This window comes from Tauraco erythrolophus, chromosome 2 (genome assembly GCF_009769465.1).
Source record: "Tauraco erythrolophus isolate bTauEry1 chromosome 2, bTauEry1.pri, whole genome shotgun sequence".
Taxonomy (NCBI): domain Eukaryota; kingdom Metazoa; phylum Chordata; class Aves; order Musophagiformes; family Musophagidae; genus Tauraco; species Tauraco erythrolophus.
The window spans coordinates 78816549-78836951 of NC_141466.1; the positions used below are offsets into that span (position 1 = coordinate 78816549).

A 20403-nucleotide genomic window follows, 5' to 3' on the forward strand; every position below is an offset into this window, starting at 1 on the left:
TCAGCACCTTGGGAAACGAACTCAAACACTCAGAGGACCAAGAGCCAGCCAAGTTCTTCTCTGCCAGAGGGGCAGACTGGCCAGGTTTGTGGACATCTTTTATGGGAGGGAGAAGTCAAAGACCGATGATGCATCCTTTGACAGCCTGCATTTCCCCTCTTCCCTAAAGCCTCTTAATCAATTCTACTTGAGGGCTAAGAGTGGCTGGAAAAGTCCCAGTGAAGTATTTAGTCAAAAGACAGATACATAGACAGAGAGAGAGGGAGCGCTTCCTTAAACGCTACCTTGGTGAGCCCAAAACGCTTTGTTTGAATTAGCTCTGTCTGAATGACCTTTGGAGAAGGCTGAGGCTTCAAGCCCATGACAGCTGCCTCGACAGACAAGAACATCCGACTTCCCCAGCAGCTGTAGGGCCTGGGGAACTTCGAGATTCTTGGAAATACTGACAAGTTTTCAATTCTGGCCAGTTTTGACCACAGCCAAATTCCAAAATTCCTGCAAACTGGAAGCCGTTGCTTTTAGCTACCTCGAGTGAGAATTTCTAGAGGCATAACAGAGGTTGCAATACCACCTATTCCCATCAAGGCCAAATATTGAAATAGTACGAATTAGTCCTTCTCAGAATTGTGAGATTACCTTCAAATCAAGACACTTAAATTAACAGATGTTCTTTCTCCTTACCTTATGGTTTGCAGACCTCTGATGTGCCGGTGACAATCTTTGCAGTAACAGTGTGAAAACTTTCAACTTCTTAAAAAACAAGGAAAAACTGAAATTGCTGTGCAGTAGTCTTCAGATACTGCCAGTTTTGCAAAGCTCATGGATAAAAATAGTTGAATTATCATGCTACTTGCTTCTAGATATGACTTTTTAGAGCTGCAGCTCTATTGCCAGTAGCATAAAGGACAAGCCTTTAAGATGCAGGCATTATGGAGCAGGCGGTGGGAAGGAATGCAGCTACAAGGAACAAAAGAACAGCAGACCTCGCTCTGAAGAAGGTGGCCCTCAGTAAGGGACCTCAGCAGAGGTAGAGAGAAACCAGGGAAGTAATGACTTGGTTCGTCCCCAGGAAAAAGGTGGTGAAAACAAGAAAGGACTAGGGAATTGTAGTCCAACTGAAGAGAGACCTGGACTTTTAAAAGTTTTAACTTTCCTAGCAGGGCAAAACTCCCCCACAGGAAGTCAGATTCTAGAAGCTCCCAATCTGTCTGCAAATACCTACTGCAGTAACCAATAACTTCTGTGTGTTTCCCCAGAGTTCTGGAGAAATTAATACTTTCAGAGAACTGTCATTACTTCTGCAAATTTATGTGCAACAGGAGCCCAGACCTATAGGACTGCCAGTCAGTTCATATAGCCCTAACAAGAAGACTTCCCAAGCGCTGTGTTGTAGGGAGCTCTCTGCGTTCCAGGGATTTGCCATCAACCCAGATGGATGCTTAAAACCACCACAGAAGGACATGTCTGTCAGGGAGCTGCTTTGGTGGTGTCACAAGGCTACACGAATCCACCACCAGCTCTGGCAGGTCCGAGAAGGGACCCAGGGCAGCAGGCTTGCTGACTTGCCTCTGTGCTAATTCATCCATCCATCTCTCTTGAGGTGAGAAGATCGAGTGAAAAGCTAGAGCTTCTCTGGAGCAGCAATAGCCCTGGGAGGGAGAGCAACTGTAACTGTAAATCTACACACTCTCTGCAGTCTTGCCTTTAGAGCGATGTAAACAGACTTCATCCCTGTGGTTAAATCTCTGGTCTCTGGGCTTGAAAGACCATTCAGGATGTCATGGACATTGTATGTCCCTACACAAAGTTAGAGCCTGGTAAGCAGCCAGGTGGAAACCTCAGAAGCACCTTCATTTTAATTAGGAGTACCTTCCTCTGGTCTCTGCCTGCCTGGCTTTAGTTACAGCCAGACCTATATTTGACTGTACGCATTAAAGTCATACACGTACTGACAGGTAGTTTCGGTGGCAGAGCTGACCCTGATTATTTAGAAAGTGGAAAAGCAACAGCCCAAACAGTTCCCCTCCCGTGCAGTGAGAGGACACAACCTGCTGCTTAACCTGCCTCTTGCAAATCCGACTGAGAAGCACGACCGACAGCAGGGCAAGGCAGACACACACTCCCATCTAGTGGGAAACGCTCAGCTCTGGTTCTCCAGGACAGGAGCACCATCAAACACACACATCCAGCATCGATCCAAAAAGCAGAGAAAGGGTAAGACCAGCTGTGATGAAATCTGAGGGCACTACTTTCAATCATTAAGCACTTTAAGAAAAAGGCAGGTTAAGCCTACTAAGTTACCAATATTTAATCCGGTCAGAATCAGACACAACCGCAAACACAATGCTTTTCTTCCTACTAGTATAATGATTAACTTCTGCAAGGTCAATGCCACAGGCATGTTAAACGCCAGCGGAATGGCACAGCAGCATTTGAAACCTGTTTTGCTACACTAGAGAGAACTAATTCTTGAATGCAAAACAAAGACAAGGCTTCTGTGAATAAAGAGGTTTTAATATGTCTGAAAGAGCCTGCCAGCTCACTGGCTGAATCACTGACAGTATTTTCTGGAGACAGTTTGAGGGTTAATTTTTTTTTTTTTTAATATATGCTTTAGATAAAGGTGAAATAAATAATTGTAAGGTGGAAAGTAGAAGCTGCAGAAAAAAAAGTGTCAGGAAAAACTGCTCAGTAAAGACATCCACAAACCCCTCCTGTTTCAAGAGCAGGACGAAGGTGCCACCCTCTGGGCTCACTGGGACCAGCCACAGCATCAGCCCCACTGCCCACCGCAGAAGGGCAGCAGCAGGATGGCAAGGGCTGGGTTCGGTGGGCCTTAAATAACTTCAGTCTTTTCTAGTGCAGAATGAGACACGCATGCCTTGTGACTTGCATTAGCCTTCACTGCCTTTTTACAGGTCAGAAAAAAGTCACAAATGTTCCCTTGCGTTTCACATCAGTGTATTGCCCTTCCTGAAAAGATTGGCCACTGAAAATCTGTTTGTAGCCTGCAAAACAAAGTCTCTAAGTGCAGCAGCTTTGGCACCTGTAAGTAACTCTTAAGGGACCACCTTCATGAACATCGTTCTTCCGACTCATAATACATACTCATTTCCGAGGAGATTTGGGTTACGCACTGCACCTTTTTCCCCTCTTGAAAATGATTTCAAGTTCTTGTTTTAACATATTGTGGCCTACACAAAAATTAACTATAAATATACGCAGCACCTTCATAAGGAACACAGTTAAGAAAGGACTGACAAAAGCTGGGCTCAGGGGGACTGTCAGGATGCAATCCTTCCGCAACTCTTCTGTTTGGCTCAGGTCAAAGATCGATTCAGATAGCACTGAAGTTAGAAAACTCATACTTCCTGTCATGCAGATCAAGTCTGCAAGTAATTTCTTGCTCATTGCTGAGAGATACCCTGCACAGTCCAGGTTGCAGACAACTTTACACACACAGCTACTACTTCTACCATTAAGGTCAAGAAGCTCTAGGTAGAACAAGCTGCATTAGTAGTTTAGTTTTCGAGTAAGAGGTCTTAGATTTGTACATTCAGACAGGGCATGAGAGACTGATTGTAATTATTTACCTTCATAGAATCATAGAAGGGTTTGGGTTGGAAGGGACCTTAAAAACCATTTAGTTCCAATCCCCCTGCCATAGGCAGGGACACCTTCCATTAGATTAGGTTGCTCAAAGCCTCATCCAACCTGGCCTTGAACACTGCCAGGGATGGTGCATCCACAACTTCTCTGGGCAACCTGTTCCTGTGCCTCACCACCCTCAGAGGGCAGAATTTCTTCCTTAGATATAATTGAAATCTATCCTCTTTCAGTTTAAAGACATTGTCCCTTGTCTTTCACTGCACACCCTCATAAAAAGCCCCTCTCCAGCTTTCCTGTAGGCCCCCTGTTATATCTCCCCAGAGCCTTCTCTTCTCCACGCTGAACAGCCCAACTCTCTCAGCCTGTCTTTATAGCAGAGGTGCTCCAGCCCTCAGATCGTCTTTGTGGCCCTCCTCTGGACTCGCTCCAGCAGCTCCATGTCCTTCTTGTGTTGGGGACTCCAGAGCTGAATGCAGTATTCCAGGTGGGATCTCACGACAGCAGAGTAGAGGGGCAGAATCACCTCCCCCGACCTGCTGGCCATGCCTTCCTGTTTCTCAATTTCATGTAGAGACAGACGCACCTGCCCACCTTCACAGCAACGCCTGTAACACAAAATGCTAGTTCTGAATAGCAACAGCAGTTCCACGTTTACTGCCTAACACAGATTAGTAAGAGGTTTATGCACTTTCACTGCCCAGACAGTTGACAGCTTTGTAGAAGACTGGCTAAAGCATAGGAGGGTACTTCAGTTCCTAGTGTCACAAGAACCACTAGGACTTTTTCCAGATTTCACAGAAGTTTGTAGTTAAGACAGTTTAGCCAAGCTCTTTCTTCAAACAAACCACACAACCAGCCTTTGTTTGTCCTTTATAATTGTCTACCAGAACAAGCACTAAATAATTTTCATTGCTTTAGTGTTCTTACTATTTGCCTTTGACATTTAGTAAGTCTTCATCTTTCTATTCCACAAACATCCCTGTTTGTACACGTCCTGGTTTCAGCTGGGACAGAGTTAGCTCTTCTTTTTAGCAGCTAGAAGAGCTCCGTGTTTTGGTTTTACTCAGAGGCTCGCTCTGAGAAGAACGCTGACAGCGCACTGATGTTTATAGTTGGCACTGAGGTCTCAAGGACTTTTCAGCTGCCGTCTTCTTGCCAGTGTGCAGGAGCACAACAGGACAGGGGGAAGCATGGCCGGGATGGAGGGTCCACGACTCTCCTTATGATTTGTACTTAGATTTAGGATTGAGGGCCAAACTGGCCAATTAGTATTCCATATCATGCAGTGTCATGCACAGTATAAAAGCGAGGGACAGCCGGAAAGAAGGGCCTTTGCTCTTCCGGGGCTCTCACTTTCAGACTCTCAGAGTGCTCTCTCTGTCTCGCTCTCTATTTTTGGGCCTCTCACTTGTCCAGGATTGCAGTGTTGGGACTTATCTGTTTCGGGATCGTTAGTTCGGGACAAGACAGGCCTCGGCCAATGGGTAGTGAGCAATTACACCGTACATCGCTCATTTGTACACATTTATCATTGTCCATATATATTCATATATTATTAGTAATAGTAGTATTGAATTGTTTTTATCTCAACCCATGGATCTCCTTCCCTTTTCTCCTTTAATTCCCTTCCTCATCCCCGGGGGGTGGGGGAGGGTGAGCGAGCAGCTGTGTGGAGTTCAGTTGCTGAAGCAGCCTAAACTGCTGTCGCTCACCAGAAGGCGGCTTCCGGCTGCGGCTCTCTAAAGCAGGTTGTCACTTCTTCCGCAGCCGGGAGGAAATGGCCCGCCTTTTGTAGGAATGGCCTTAACTTCAAGGTAATTGATTAATTGATTACAAATTCCACAATTCCTAGCAGCCACAATTCCTAGCAGCTGGATCAGCTGGATCCACAAACCGCGGCTTTGGACCTTCAACATTCAGACTTAAAGACAGGATACAAAGTATCAGGACAAGCTCACCAGCTGACTGTAAGCAGAAGATGAGCAGAGCTTCTTCTTAACTTGGTGCACAGCAGAAGCTGAGCCTTACCAGCATGCATTGGGTTTCAATTACTGGCTTTAAAGCCTCAGCAAGAGCTGGTCCTGTTTGAAGAGCCCTCCATGGTTTACCTCTTCATTGCCTGAAGTTAACCCAGGTTTCCTCCATAGCTTAAGCACTCCCTTCCCGAGCACCAGTCTACCTCTCCCTCTTTAAGAGCGTGCGATACCAAGAAGACGCCCAACACATGCACTTGTAGCACTCTCTCATTGAGAAGGAGCAGTCCACTCGGGTTTCTGATCTCTGCTATATATTTCACCATATCATATAGTCTTGAATAAGGAAAGTAAAAATGACTCTGCTTTTTCGTCTTCAGGCAAGCTCCATGGCAAATACAACGTGCCTCCTCTGTACTTTGAAGGTACTTGTGGAAAGTAAGAAGCAGAGGATTCTCTTTGAAGTGCCTGTTCCTCCTCTAAAAAAATGCCACTGCTTCATCCCCACTCAATCCACCTTATCTGCAGGATTTCAGTAAGCCCAAGTCTGCCAACTAAAACCTAAGTATTGGCTATTACTAATCCAGATACCAACACAATTGCTTAAATTAAGCTTTGTATCTATAGCTAGCTACACAGAACTTATAAGTTACGGTAAGTACTGTTCCTTTCTCCAAAATTACCGACAATATTAATCAACTATAACTAATATCAAGTCCTTGAGAAGGATTTGCCTCAACAGTCTTGCAACAGGAATACTGTGGGCTACGTGAAGTATTTTTGCATTAATTTAAGCATTCTGAAGTGCTCAGAAGGAAACAAATGAGGACAGAGGTTGAGAATATTAAGTTAGGAAGATGGGTTTCAAAATAAACTGATCACCCCAGTAAGTAACTACAGCAAAGATTTAGTTTTGAATTGACACCTAGAAAGCGTCATTCTTTCTGCCAGAAGCTTCTGTCAGGGAAAAATCTATGTGATGCTAGGGTTTACTCACGGAGTCCCAGGCTTCTCCTCTAAGAAGAAAAGCTGAGCATACTTTGTGACAGACTTCGCTGATCAGCTCTCCAGAATTACAGAGGATTTTGCAGACAGCAAAAACACAGACCCTTCAGTAGGCACTTTTTTTTTTAATTCAAGTCAAAAGCTGCGATACTGATTACCAATACACTTGCTTTTCTTTATCACTGCTCTCACACCCTCAGAGGCATACTACCAAGGATGATGATGAGTCTTAAACAAGGTTATAAAGTAATCCTGACTTAAGCAGAAGCTCAAACTGCCTGAGAAACAGACCTAGAGAAAAAAATATCCACAGTAGGAAAAATTATTTTCTATGTGCCTTAGCATAGTTTCCAGGATCTACTCCATGATCTTGCCAGGCACAGAGGTGAGACTGACTGGCCTGTAGTTCCCCTGAGTCTTCTTTTTTTCCCTTTTTAAAAATGGGGGCTGTTTACTCTTTTCCAGTTGGTGGGAACTTCACTGGACTGCCATGACTTCTCAAATATGACAGATAATGGTTTAGCAACTTCATCTGCCAGCTTCCTCAGGACCCGTGGATGTACCTCAACAGGTCCCATGGACTTGTGCACCTTCAGGTTCCTTAGATGGTCTCGAACCTGATCTCCTCCTACAGTGGGCGGTTCTTCGTTCTCCCAGTCCCTGCCTTTGCCTTCTGTGACTTGGGCTGTGCAGCTGGAGCTCTTGCCAGTGAAGACTGAGGCAAAGAAGACATTGAGTACCTCAGCCTTCTCCATAACCTGGGTAACCAGGTCAAGGTCAACCAGGTGGAGTCTTCCTACAGTGGTGGTAGTAGTTTCCCTCCCTGCATCTGCTAATGAAAGGCACTTCTTTTATATCTTTATAAGCACTTCTCCCCTTAATCTTACTTGATACTTCAAAATAGCAGCCTAGCAGTATGGTAATGTAAGCCTATTCCTTGTTTCCCTGAGAATCCATCCTGAACTTAAAGGAGCATACAAAGAAAGCTCAAAGAAAACTTAGGCCCAAGGTACTATGTATGTCCAGTAGGATCCATTCTGAAATACTCACAACAGAATTAGTAAAAAACCCAAAATGCACCAACCATTTCTTGTATTTTTCAAGACTTTTTGAGCATGCTGCTTTACACCAGACAGTACTTCATTCCAGCCTCAAACTTTAATTTCTTGTAATGGCTTCTGGAACGCAGCTCCACAGAGACAATTTATACCTGATATATGCAGGTCATCAGTCTCTTAAGTTAAAGGACACTTTAGGATATACTTGAACAGCTAGTATGGAATGAGTATCACATGCTGTCCTTTAGTTCTTATATGAAAAATTCAGGCTGACCCAGTACCCAGTCTTGCCCAAGGTAACACCTCAAAAGCTACAGCATCAGTGCAATACATGAAGACCTCACTTGAGAGATCCAGGAAAAAATAGGGATGACTGAAGACAGTAAAGTCAGGCAGGTACAGCAACACCTATTTCCCCTTTCACCTACCCTTTTAATCTGTCGGAAAGCTCCATACCCTGTAACACAACAAATTACAAAAGGCATTTCCCTTCTCCAACCACGTCCAAATCAAGTAAGTAACTGGACCTGATACGGGGATAGGTATAGGAGTAGGCATAAGACTATATTAGCTATTATTTCTATGGATAGGTATAAGAATAGGCATAAGACGGCATAAGACTCTGGGAAATACATAGCTCTGTGAAATAGCTCTGTGAATTGTTAGAAGTTATCAAATTCTAATCCCTGCTTTGAAACACTAACTACCCGAAAAGAAGGCCGGTAAGAGAGACAAAATAAATGATGGCAAGGTTGTAACTCGTGACCCACAGGGAGAAAAACAGACAAAGAGGAGAGATAAGGACTAACAAGAACTAACATTTGTCTTCAAGCAATAACAAGTAGGAGACAACCAGGTGTCCACTCAAGGCCAGGGAAACGGTTTGGCTCTACAGACCCAGCCAAAACAAGAGTTTTAGAGTTTTAGGGAAGAAGTGAAAACACACAGCGAGGAAGACCTACGGCCTTCATCCCAAAGACCCCTGCCCACGACCACCAGGAGGCGTGTCAAGGAGGAGCCTGAGGCGGATCCTGAGGCGGGGGCTATGGAAATGATCTCCAGGGAGAGACTGCCCTTTTGGAGGAGGGGGTGATGAGTATGTCTGTACAAATACAAGAAAAACTGCTACGGCGGGTGTGCCCGTTTGTGGTGGAGCGATCGCCCGTGCACCCAGCGCTGCAATAAACATACCTACTTTACAACTTTCCAAGTTGTGGAGTCTGTTTCCGCACATCAGACCAGCTACTACTAAAAATGAGTCTCTTATAGATAGTTATAGAAGATTCTTCTTTTCAGTTTTATTTGTTTATAGCAACATGAACTACATGCTTCCACTTAGGTATTCCAGTGCAACAAGGAGATCCAATACCTCAATAAGCTTCAGCAAGGTGATCTATGTTTCTATACGCAATGGAAAAGATTTAAAGTGTGTCCCTTTGTTGCACAACAGTTTAAAGCTTCAAAAAATCTAAGTAAACACCTCTCACAGAATTAAACAAGCAGACACTTTGCTTGATTATGAAATGCTTTTGTTGGATGAGCTACGTGTTTTCTGCAGTAGAGCAATGCATTTGTAAGCCACAGGCACTACTACAAGTGTGGTATCAGAGTAGAAGTGGCGACATTTTAATAGTCTGTGCAAGAATTCCACTCTACTTTTTGCAAGCTGCATATCTTGAAGATACATTCTCCCAGTTGATCACATTCCAGATGGCTTTCAAATAATCAGGCCGAACGTTTTTATACTGAAGATAATAAGCATGTTCCCATACATCGATTCCTAGCAAAGGAATGAGACCTGTAAAAAAAATAAAAGGATAAATTCTGTAAATCTACAAAAACACACTTTACATGTAAAGTCTTACATTTCATCCCAAAGTTGTACCCAGTTTCTGAGTCTTTATCTGCAGGGAGACAAAGAGCTCTCCAGCACATAGGTGCTTATTGTAACATTTTACAGAACTGTTTGCTCTACACACACAAACACGCATTGCATAAACTGAAGAAGCTGATTAACACCTACAATATCCTAGAACTGCCTTGAAGACATAACTGAAACCCAATAAAGTAATTTTTGAAAGGTTTACATCTTTTGCACAGTTATGCAAGCATTTTCATGAAAAGTTGTATCAGGAAGGAGTCTTGCCACGCCAGTTTGCTTCCAATATTTTAACCACAAGTCATCAATTGTCTAATTACTTTCCTTGCTTTTGTGCTAAAATATCCTTCTCACTGAATTTTTAACAGGGAGTTTTCATGGGAGGAGGTGTGAAATTTACCCACATTATGCTGTATGTCTGTATAATAAAATTATTCCTTTTTTTTTTCCCCTCTAGTGAGAAACGGACTGCTGATAATACATGAAGTTCCTTGCCATTCTGCATGAACTCTACAGAATATGTTTTAAAGATTCTTGCAATAGAATTTGGGCAAACAGCCACTGAGGGCAAGACTCTCATTGGCCATGAGCTCTTCCCTCTGTGGAGGGTGTCCAACCTGCTGTCATCACTGCCATGTCACTCTAAGCAAATAAAAATATATTCAAAAGCGATCACGGCCAGTATTATGCTGCTTGCTTAGCTGCAAGATTTATCCCCATCCAAGGCTTATTTAACTGACATTTCATTACTCTTTACCAATATTAAGGAAGCAGATTACAACCCTTTCATTTTAAACCCAGCCTACATAGTAAGAAAGAGTTACTACGTACTCCTTCCTCTCTCCTGTTGTCTGGCCTACACTGACAGTTCCGTGAATAGCCCCTCTGCCAGAAAGAACAATCTAAAGGCAAGAGGCTTAATCTTCCTCAATACAGGTGAGCTACTCCAGTTACTCGAAAATAATCCAAAGGAGCCTAAGCTAAAACCATTGACTAACAGAGAGCACCTTCACAATATGCCCCATCTATTTTCCCTTTGACTAGACAGACTTTAAACCCTACTGCTCTTTTAAGTCCTGCTTTACAAATTATGCTTTAAAAATTGCAACTGTTTTTCACTTCTGCTAGTAGTGATATTCAGTCCTCCAGCCCTCTTTACCCAGCAATTTCTTCTCAGCATTTGTCCACCAACCCCTTTTCAGATCTCACATGCTTGCCTATGAAATCTACAAAGAGCGAAGTAGCGGGGAAGGAAAGAAACCTGACCTGTTGTTCCTTGCAAAGGGTCTTGATTTGCACAAGCTGCTATTTGTAGGCGCCCCTGCTCTTTGTTATAGCCAAGCCACCCCCAGCCTGATCCTTGAACACCAACTGATAAGGCTGTCAGCTTCTCCTTGAAGTTTGAGAAGGAACCAAAGTCACGCTTGATGGCTTCCATCAACTCTCCTTTAAAAAAAGCACAGAAAAGTCACAGAACATCAGGTAACTTAACATCTTTCAATTTCCAGATATCATCTGGAAAAAGAAGGAAAGAGGAGCAGAAACATTTGGGCTCTGTGGGAAGGGAGTGACTAGACCGAGTAGTTGCATCATTGATAAACAGTTCTGTCCCAACCTGCTTAAGAGGACAAGCAGACTGAAAAGGAATTAGTGCAGTATTCAAACACTCTGTCCTCAAAGACACAGTCAGAGTCTTCTCAAGAGGACACTCAGGTGTTTACATTTTTGTCTAAAAGGAAACAGAACATCACAGACAAGGACTAGGAAAGAAGGTAAAAAGCTAGTTTGCCTATCAAAAAGGACATTAAGTAGCTGTGATTTCTTTGTCTTAGTACAAAGAAATATTTGGACATCTTTGACATCAATATAATGAACCTACGTATAGTTAAAAGGTGTTTAACCACTTCCCTCAGATTTCAGATTTACATCTGCTTCTACACTTAAGTAGTCTATGTGATATGGACACGTAGGCTCCATGATTAGATCCCTTCTTTATTATACAGTTAAGCTAACTTGTGCTGGGACAAAAGGGAACAAACTAGAATTGTTTGATGTAACAACACATTGCCAAACTACATACTTTCCCCTACACCCTAGTACATTTCTGGTTTTCAGATATTTAAGTGTTTGCTCAAAACCTGAAGGTGTCTATGCTCCTTTCTAATTAGCTTTCTGATTTGCATATGTGAGAATACTTCATACAGTGCAATGCTGAAGAATTCTTTGTTTCCTCCACCTTCAGATGGATGGTCTTGAAAATCTGTTGGTGATAGCTGCAAGTGCATCTCAGGACAGGCTTTCTCAGGCTTCCTACATAAGCCTTGAACTGTTCCATTGAAACTGAAAGATTACATTTTAGGCTTACCAACTTCCACTGAAAGTTCACAGAAATTGGGAGACAAAAATAAAGGCTTTAAAGCATCTTTCCTGAGAACGTCATCTGAAAACAAGCTCTATCAGAAACAGACTGGTATCACAACTGCTTGTTGACATTTCAGTTTCGAAGCTTCAAAGCTTTATGGTCTAGTCTTAACTAGATCATCTTCAGAGCACCTTTGTATCTCCATGGTAGAGCTAAAATTCACAAGTAGATGTTACCTATGAACACTGAACCAGAGTACAAAGTACCTGAAGCCCACCAATTTACAAACAGGCACATAAACCTCATTCAAAACTCCTCAAGTTTATCACAATAGCTTTTGTGAGATCTGTATTATAGGGCCTTTACCTTTAATTTCAGGTCACTTGTAGATAATCATTACTCTATCCTCCCAAAGGATCCCTCCTTTAGGCTTTAACTGCTAAACTATCCCTATTCAAATTGGGGCAAAAATCCAGCCACTAGGTCAGGTGGTCTGCAGCACACTTCTTCCTTCTGTGAACCAAGTACATATATGGCAACTTAATTAGCACAGCTTTGTACAACTATTTTCTCATATGGAGATGGAAAGGACAATATACAGTAATAGCCAATTTTGCAGTGTATGCATAATCAGCTTTAGAAATCAAAAATACCTAGCACAGAGCTAGCTTTTTATATTCTTGGCTCGCATCCAAAAAACCATTGAGTTCCCCAGAATTGTGGTAACTGTCATACAGAAAGGCAAACTCATTCCGAAAAAATAAAGATCCTTTAGACTCTTTGAAAGAGAGAAAAAGATCATCAGTTCTACTGGTCAATTAAAATGGATGCAATAAACCACTGTAATAAGCACTAACCTTTAGGCTCTCCTCCTCCATTAGGAGAAAGGTTTGTCCAGAAGATGGTGTGATTGATATGACCCCCACCATTGAACTTCAGGGCAGGCTGAAGTGACACCTGAGCTGTAACATCACCTAAGGACGTAGAAGAAAAAAATACACAGATAAATAAAAACATCATCATCACCACAGCAGCCATTAAGTTGCCTCTAAGCCTCCATCCATCTCCAAAATCTTTCAAGTCTTACTAGTCTATAACATGCCTATGGAAAAGATAAGGTTTGTGACTGTTATACATATTTTAGATAGTCACTGACATAAACTACATTAAAGATTTCTTTATCTTTTACCTTTTCTTTTCCTGTAATGATGCGATCTGCTAATATTGCATCTATCAGGCAACCCGTACTACATGCATAAGATCTACTCCTATTCTACAGCAGAATAAAGCAACCAGTAGAGTCAAAGCATTTTAAGGACTCAGCACTTGTAAATTGCTCAGTATTACCGCTACCAGACAAGAACACTGTTCATCCATTAGCTCACTGATCGGCAAACGAAGAATTTTACACCTTCTTAAAAAATGTACAGAGCAAACAGTTTGTGTTTCAAAGAAAGTTGAGTACAGTGTGCATGTAACAAAATGTTCTTCTCCCTCCTATTTTTTGTTTTGTTTCCAGTGTTTTTTTTGGGAATGAGGTACTTGCAGGAAGAGATAGTGACCCATATAATTTTAGTCAGCACCACAGAACCCTGCATCTGAAATCAAGATCAGACAGCCCTGTACTTCCTCCCTCTCCACAAAATGCCATGTTCCTTAAAGAATTCACCAGTGTCTTGTGCCTCTAAATGGTGTTGCAACACTTCAACACAAATGTTTTGAATGCTATTATGGCTTTTAGAAGAATTGAAACATTTCAAAGGTTTTTGAAACTTCTTCCACCACTCCGACACATTCTCTAATAAAAAATCAGCCGGGGGCAGCTGTTTCTCCCACTCACTTTCAGGAATGAATAGTAGAAGTCTTCCTATAGCAATAAACGAGTCATCTTAACACAGATGTGAAGGCAAGCCACAAAGCAGTAGCATAACTGTTACTAAGAGGTTTTCATACAGGATTCTGGGTTCCCAGCATCTCCTCATACCCTTCAGAAATTGCAACAGTCTTGGTAAGCTTCATACAAATAAAACATTTGCATGGAGCTGTTCCAATATAACTCACAAGTCCCCAGAAATACAGAATTCAATGCTTTGCTAAAATAAACTGCAATAGGACTCAATCACAGCAAAAGTACCTTGGAATTTATTTGCATACAGAGTCCCTGGCCTTTGCTCCAGCTTACCATACTCCTCAACACAACCACAGAGGACAATTCAGTGAACCAAGACAGGCAGCTTAGAAGTGCTCTGGAGAGTAGTCAGCTCAGTTTCTCAGTCTACTGACAGTTATTTGTTTCCTTGTAAGAGCAGTAAGTAAAGCACCACAGGTCATGTGACAGTCAGAAAAGAGCAGGGAAGATTCTGGTAGGCACAAGTCTTCACTGAAATAAGTTTCAAGTTTATATCCTTTAATTAGCCAATCCTGTGCGTTTTGATGAACCAGTAATCAGAACCAGCTTATGCTGAAATAAAAAACAAAGTCCTGTGCTGCACCTTTCACAGAAGTGCATAGTCATTTTCAAATGAGCTAACATAAGCCAAGGGGTCTCAACTCAGGATAGGTTTTATTTGAGTTTTCTAAGCAGATATAGCTAGGAGAAGACAACATTAAAGATGATCTGAAGAGAATACTTCACTTTCTATTGCTGAACAAAAGCCATTGACAAGGTTCTGTTATCCAGAAGAGATGTTAGATAGTGATTAGACATGTTGTGTAACTCAACACTGAAACACAGCACAGAAAGATTTTTGATCGTGCTCAGTTTTTAAATATGGAAAAAGAATTACAATATTGAGAGAATGAGGTGGCAGTTCAGACTTTGCCCCTTCGTAAACCCTAGTCTTAAAAGTCTTTCTAATGAGGGCCAAAATACTACACACAGTAGTATACTGAGACATCAATTAAGGAGAAACAAAAGCCAAACCAAAATGCGCGCACACACAACACAAGTATCGAAAGCAGATATTTGCTTTGATATGCATGACCACTGGCAGTACGCTATCCATCTGCAAAACAACGTCGGCAAAATCCTCAGGGAAAGATTAACCTCTACCTCTAGATACACCTTGTTCGGCAAGCAATGAAAGCCTATCGAAGGATATTATTTGTAAAAAACACCTCAAAGGATCCACAACACTGCGGATGTTCCTGCTAACCACAAATTCGGCCTGCACTATTGGCTGAAGCCTTGGTCATTAAATGGCGTAAGTAACAGCAGCAGCTATACTGATTTCTTACAGTTCAGGTTTCCTCCTCAATTCTGTTTGCACTAATTAAATCTCCAGAGTACAACTTTCCTGGATCCATGACTGGCAGGACAAAGCAGCAGCCAATCTTGATTGCCTGATTCTTAACTTAGGCACTCGAAAAATCTCTAAACTTTCACAGGTAACCAACTTTCTCTATTCATGCACATTAGCATTTAGCCAGGGCTAAAGGGTTCAAGTTTACTCAGATATTGACAATTCTCACATTCACTCAAGCCCAAGCAGTTAAACTGCACTGTGAACCCACCTGGTAATCACATAGAAGTGAGCCTATAAAGTAATGACTTCTTAGGGGTAAAGTGATACTCTTTAGAAAGATCATCACAACAGAAAAAAACTCAGAAAACATTCCACCTTTTTAAAAACATACACATGCTCTTTCACACATTTCCATCAGTCCAACTGACAGACTGAAAGATTTGAAAAAAACATTTCATGCTTTTCAGTGTTGTCCAGCCAGAACAACTGTAAAGTTTTCATAGAAGTCAACATATCTCAAGATTCAATTTAAGATCTTAACAAATAATCCCATGATGGCATGCTGTATGTTTTAGAGTCTCGCACTGGCATGTGAACTATGTGACCCCTTCATCTGACCCACGGGCATAACTGACACCCAAATTCAATCTCTTCCAACTCCTCTATTGACTGTGGATATACAAACCTTTTGCCAGTGCCTCTTTGTATTTCTCCTCCGCCACATTCAGGTTGTTCACGTAGGTGGCATGATGTTTGCTGTGGTGCAGCTGCATGATCTCTGCATTAATATGAGGTTCCAGAGCGCCATAGTCATACGGCAAGTCAGGAAGAGTGTGCTTTTGCCTAGAGACCAAGCATCCCAATGGTGCTATCAACTTGGCACCGCTTCTGGAAAAGAAAAAACAGAAGGAAGTAGTCTTATTCAGTACTTAGGCTTTACCACTGAAACCATGACTGTTATGATAAGCTGCTGTAAGTACACAAGGTGGTATCTTAGATAAAGAAGTCAAACTTCCATTTTTCTAGAGCTCAAAGGAAGCATTCTCTGTACCTTAATTGCAGAGATGAGTTCACGTAAAGGCCACAGATCTAGGGCTTCACAGTGTAAAGTTGCCACATCTCAAATGAAGCCTCCCAAGCCACTGCAGAGTCACATGCCCTCCCACACATGCAGGCAAGGGAAAGTTGAGGAAAGGGAAAGCCGGCAGTACTATGCTGACATTCAAAGCTTCGCCTAATCTTTACTGATGAAAACCAAAAGCCAAGATGTCCCTGTTAAGTTTCCCTCCCTCACTATGGCAAAAGGTCCCTGCATTAAAAAATAAAAAGGCTGAAAAACGCAGTCACTGGGTTCCCAGGACTGAACCTCTTCAGCACCAACGCCTCCTGTGCCAACACGTGTGCTCCCCTTTCCCTGTGGCAGGCAGCGGAAATCCACACGCTGCGTGATGATGGGCAGCTGCGATGTCCCCCACAGAACACCACACGGGCTCTGGTCGCCCTTCCCCATTTAAACACCTCGCACTTGTCACGAGACGTGACAACGACCACAACGGAAGGAGAACCGCTGGGCTGGGAGGGAGGAAGGTCAACTCCCGAGGCCCTTTCACGTTCCGCTGGTGACCTTGCCATAAACCGGGGACAAACCGAGAGCAAAACCCTCACGGCCCTGCAGAGCGGCCGAGGGCAGCGACCCCGGCTGGAAAAGACGAGGGGATGTGGCAGCACCACGTCAGGTGTCGAGAGCCCCTCGGCGGGGGACGAGGGCAGAACCCGGGAGAGCGAAGGGACCATCGCCAGCAGCCCCCCGGCCGCGCCGCTGCCCGGGCCAGTGCCGAGCCCTGCGGAGCGGTCGGCAGCAGCGTCACCTCCCTCCTCCCGAAATGGCGGGGAGCCGCCGAGGGGCGAGGAAGGGGCGACCCCGCCGCCGCCTCCTTCTCCTCCGCTCCCGCCCACCGCTCGGCCGCGGAAAGCGAGGGCGGTCCGGCCACCGCGGGCCCCTGGCCGACATTACGCTCCCCTACCCCTCCGCTGCGCGACTCTCACCTGACCCCCAAGGCGAGGCGGCACAACATGGCGGCTTCCTTGCTACACCGACGGCGCAACCGCGCTGAAGCCCGCCCTCCGCACCGCCCTTCCCGGAGCCGCGGGGCGGGCGCCTTCGGCGAGGCGGGCGGTGCGCGGGGCGGGCGGCTGAGGGACGTGGGCTTCGCCCAGTTGCAATCACCGTGTTTCTTCATATTGAGAAAAATACCCTTTTTTTTTTTTTGAGCATTCTATGTAACAGAACCACTATATAAAGCCGTTATCCTAAAACTCAAGCCCTCAGTGCCGCAAGCCGAGGCGAGGCTGACGCCGAGGAGGAGGACTAGACTAAGGAGCCGCTACCACGGCAGAAAATTGCCTGCGAGGAGCTTCTGCTCGTTGTACGGCTGTTGGGCACCGGAGGCGATGGAGGGCCACGACAGACGTAGTAAGCTCTGAAAACCTGCCTGGTGAAGAAATGTTTGTCAGTTTACTGACGGGACCAGCAGCGCTTACAAATACCTTTTCAGCTTTTTTGTCTAAGACTTACTTTTTCCGGCTCTTTTCTGTTCTTTTCCTCAAGTCTTTGTGCGCATCCTGTTTCCAAACATCTGTTTTCCTCCTGGTAGCCATTCAACGGCCTTGAGCGCTGATGAAAATCCTTTATTCGGGTACCTTAACCCCATCAGCTAAAATAATCGGCATAGTTAGTGCAAACGAGTTCAAAGACCCATTAAAAATTGGTTCTCCAGAAAGGTCAGCGAGGGGAACTCTTCCCTAAGTTAGGAGGCACTGCACAGACAAGATAAACATCAGGCAAAATTTGAATTGCATAGAAATCACCTCTGCTACCACAAAACCCTCAGTCTTTGGCTTTTGTTTATTTAAACAAACACGTCTATTCTAAGATCTTACAGAACCCACATTTATCAGACTATAAGAATACAAGTTACAAAAATTCAGTGGGGTTTAGGTCCGAACAACCTTCTTGAAAATTACCTTATCTTGGAAACTGCCAGGAAATCCACCCGGAGAGACCCACACAGGGAACCTCAGCCCACTGCAAGGCACAGTACAGTGGTGTGTGTCCGTCCTCCTGCTTCTTGAAAGGCCCTAGAAAACCACGTTAATTTACTTCCACCTATCAGCTAGTGGTACTCTCTGGACATCTGAGCAGTGAAAATAACTGCTTTATCAATAGATATGATAAATGGTGAATTGCCCAAAATCAACGGGTTTGGAAACAAGATTTTTTCCCCTGAATGCTGAAAATACATACAGCAAGATTTAGGCAGTACCTAATTTCAAAGAGGAGCATGTTGTATTTAGTGGTGATAATAAAATGTCATCTTTTGTTAAAATGAACCAACTATATTTAGGATTATTAAATAAGCATTGACAACCAAGCAAGAACATTACTGGTTGCAGCATTTCTGTATGTGTTATTATACTGCAATTCACTAATGCTTTGCAGTAAGCGTTTCAAGAAAGCAAGTCAATAATATGATGCATTTTGATATTAACTGGTGCAGTTTCTGGGTTGCATTCATTTGGGGCAGGAGGGAATCAAACAAATAAAACACCCCAGCCTGCTTATTTAGAAGATACTCTAAGCAGCCTTACAATTACATTCTTTCAACACACTAAGCTAACTTCTAGTCTGAGGGTGTAATTCCTATTTCTATTTTTTTTTTAGCTCTTCAGCTAAGTTTTAATTTTTTATTATTTAAAAATTAAGTACCACACACTTGAAAAAAATTAAATGATCCTTATATGGAGTTTTAAGACATGAATGTCCTATAGTAATGGACAGATTTCAGTAGCAAGCCATCACTGCCTGAAAGCCATGCATTTTTTTTAACCTTACCACAATTAATAGCAATTACTGTAAATCCAAAGATATTTTACATCTAATTCCTTATACTAGGTGAAAAGATGTCTGCCATTTTCTTGGCTTTCATATTTTAGACTGAGATTTGAACCACAATCACAGATTTCCCCACAAGGCTCTTTACCATCTGTATTACCATATAAAGCCGTTGTTACTATCTGTTAGCAGCATTTCAAGCTTCTTACAATGTTATATTCTACCATGTATATATACACGCACTATGGACAATCAAGCAATATGATACTAAAACCAAACACAAATCACCAGCAACTACAGATTTAGATCACCATCAGGGATTTTTGTAAACCAGAAATTACTTTGGGTGCCAGATAGTGGTACTTTTTTTTTTTTATAGATACTTGTCACTTCCCTTTCATGCATTCAACTGCCTAATAACTGCTATTTTTCAGGCAATGAGGGCTAGTGTAACCTTCAAAAAACAACTGGGTATTGCCAATGGAATTTACACTTCCAGTGACAACTACTAAGTCATTTTAATACATTTAAGTGAACCCTATAAAATTAAAATAGAAGTGATACATGGTCTAGCATGTCTTCAGCATGGATGACAGCTGCTGATGGCATTTTAATTACATCCATCTTGGACAATACTACTGCAGATGCTAATTCTCATATATGCCACTTAAAAACTGTACCACAGGAACCCTTCTATAATCTAGAAATGTGTAAATTTGAAACAAATTCATGTATGTCCTAGAAATATTGCTTTTGAACAACAAGAGTCTGTTTCCACAGCAAATTGCAAAGCTATAAGCTATTTGCTATTGTTTTAGTGGCTACACGAGATAAAACTATTAGTCATCTGGTAATTACAAGATTCACAGATAGAAAACATTGAAATTAGACTTAAGTCTACCTGAAACTATACTAAGTGCTTTTATTTTCCCTTTGAACAGTGCTTAAAAGCCAGTGTTTTTTCATCTTCTTGCTTATGTGCTACCACCACTGAAGTAGTAGATAGAAAATAACCACCAGAAATTCAGGTTCTGAGAAATTCATAACTCACTGCTACTGAACAATACAAGTATGCTTAATTAGAGGTAATCTTTTCGTTCTCTGTACCTGTTAAGTCAGTTCCCTCAGGTAGGTATTTAAAAACAAGAGGAGTTATATATGATTTAAGAGGCTGAATTACTAACTCCTTAAAGTTTTGTAGTTTAATTTGTATATTTACCTGTTGGATACTTACAGCTTTTGGGGTTTTCTTTAATCTCTACAAAAGCCAGGTTCCGACTCTAAGGTTTATTTCTATTAACTTTTTCCCTTTCCCCCCAACCCTCCCCTTATCTGCCAGCAAGGACAAAACCTGAAAGAGTAAGCACTATCAGGCTAGCC

General features: G+C 42.8%; 1 protein-coding gene across 1 annotated transcript; it reads right to left on the minus strand.

The window, feature by feature from the left end:
* Positions 1-9247: 9247 nt before the first annotated feature.
* SOD2 (superoxide dismutase 2) lies at positions 9248-17241 on the minus strand. The gene is made up of 5 exons (XM_009983572.2): positions 17178-17241; positions 15817-16019; positions 12744-12860; positions 10791-10970; positions 9248-9443 (listed from the first exon to the last, which is right to left on the minus strand). The coding sequence occupies exons 1-5, from the start codon at positions 17204-17206 to the stop codon at positions 9298-9300; spliced, it is 675 nt and encodes a 224-aa protein (XP_009981874.1). The 5' UTR covers positions 17207-17241; the 3' UTR covers positions 9248-9297.
* Positions 17242-20403: the final 3162 nt, after the last annotated feature.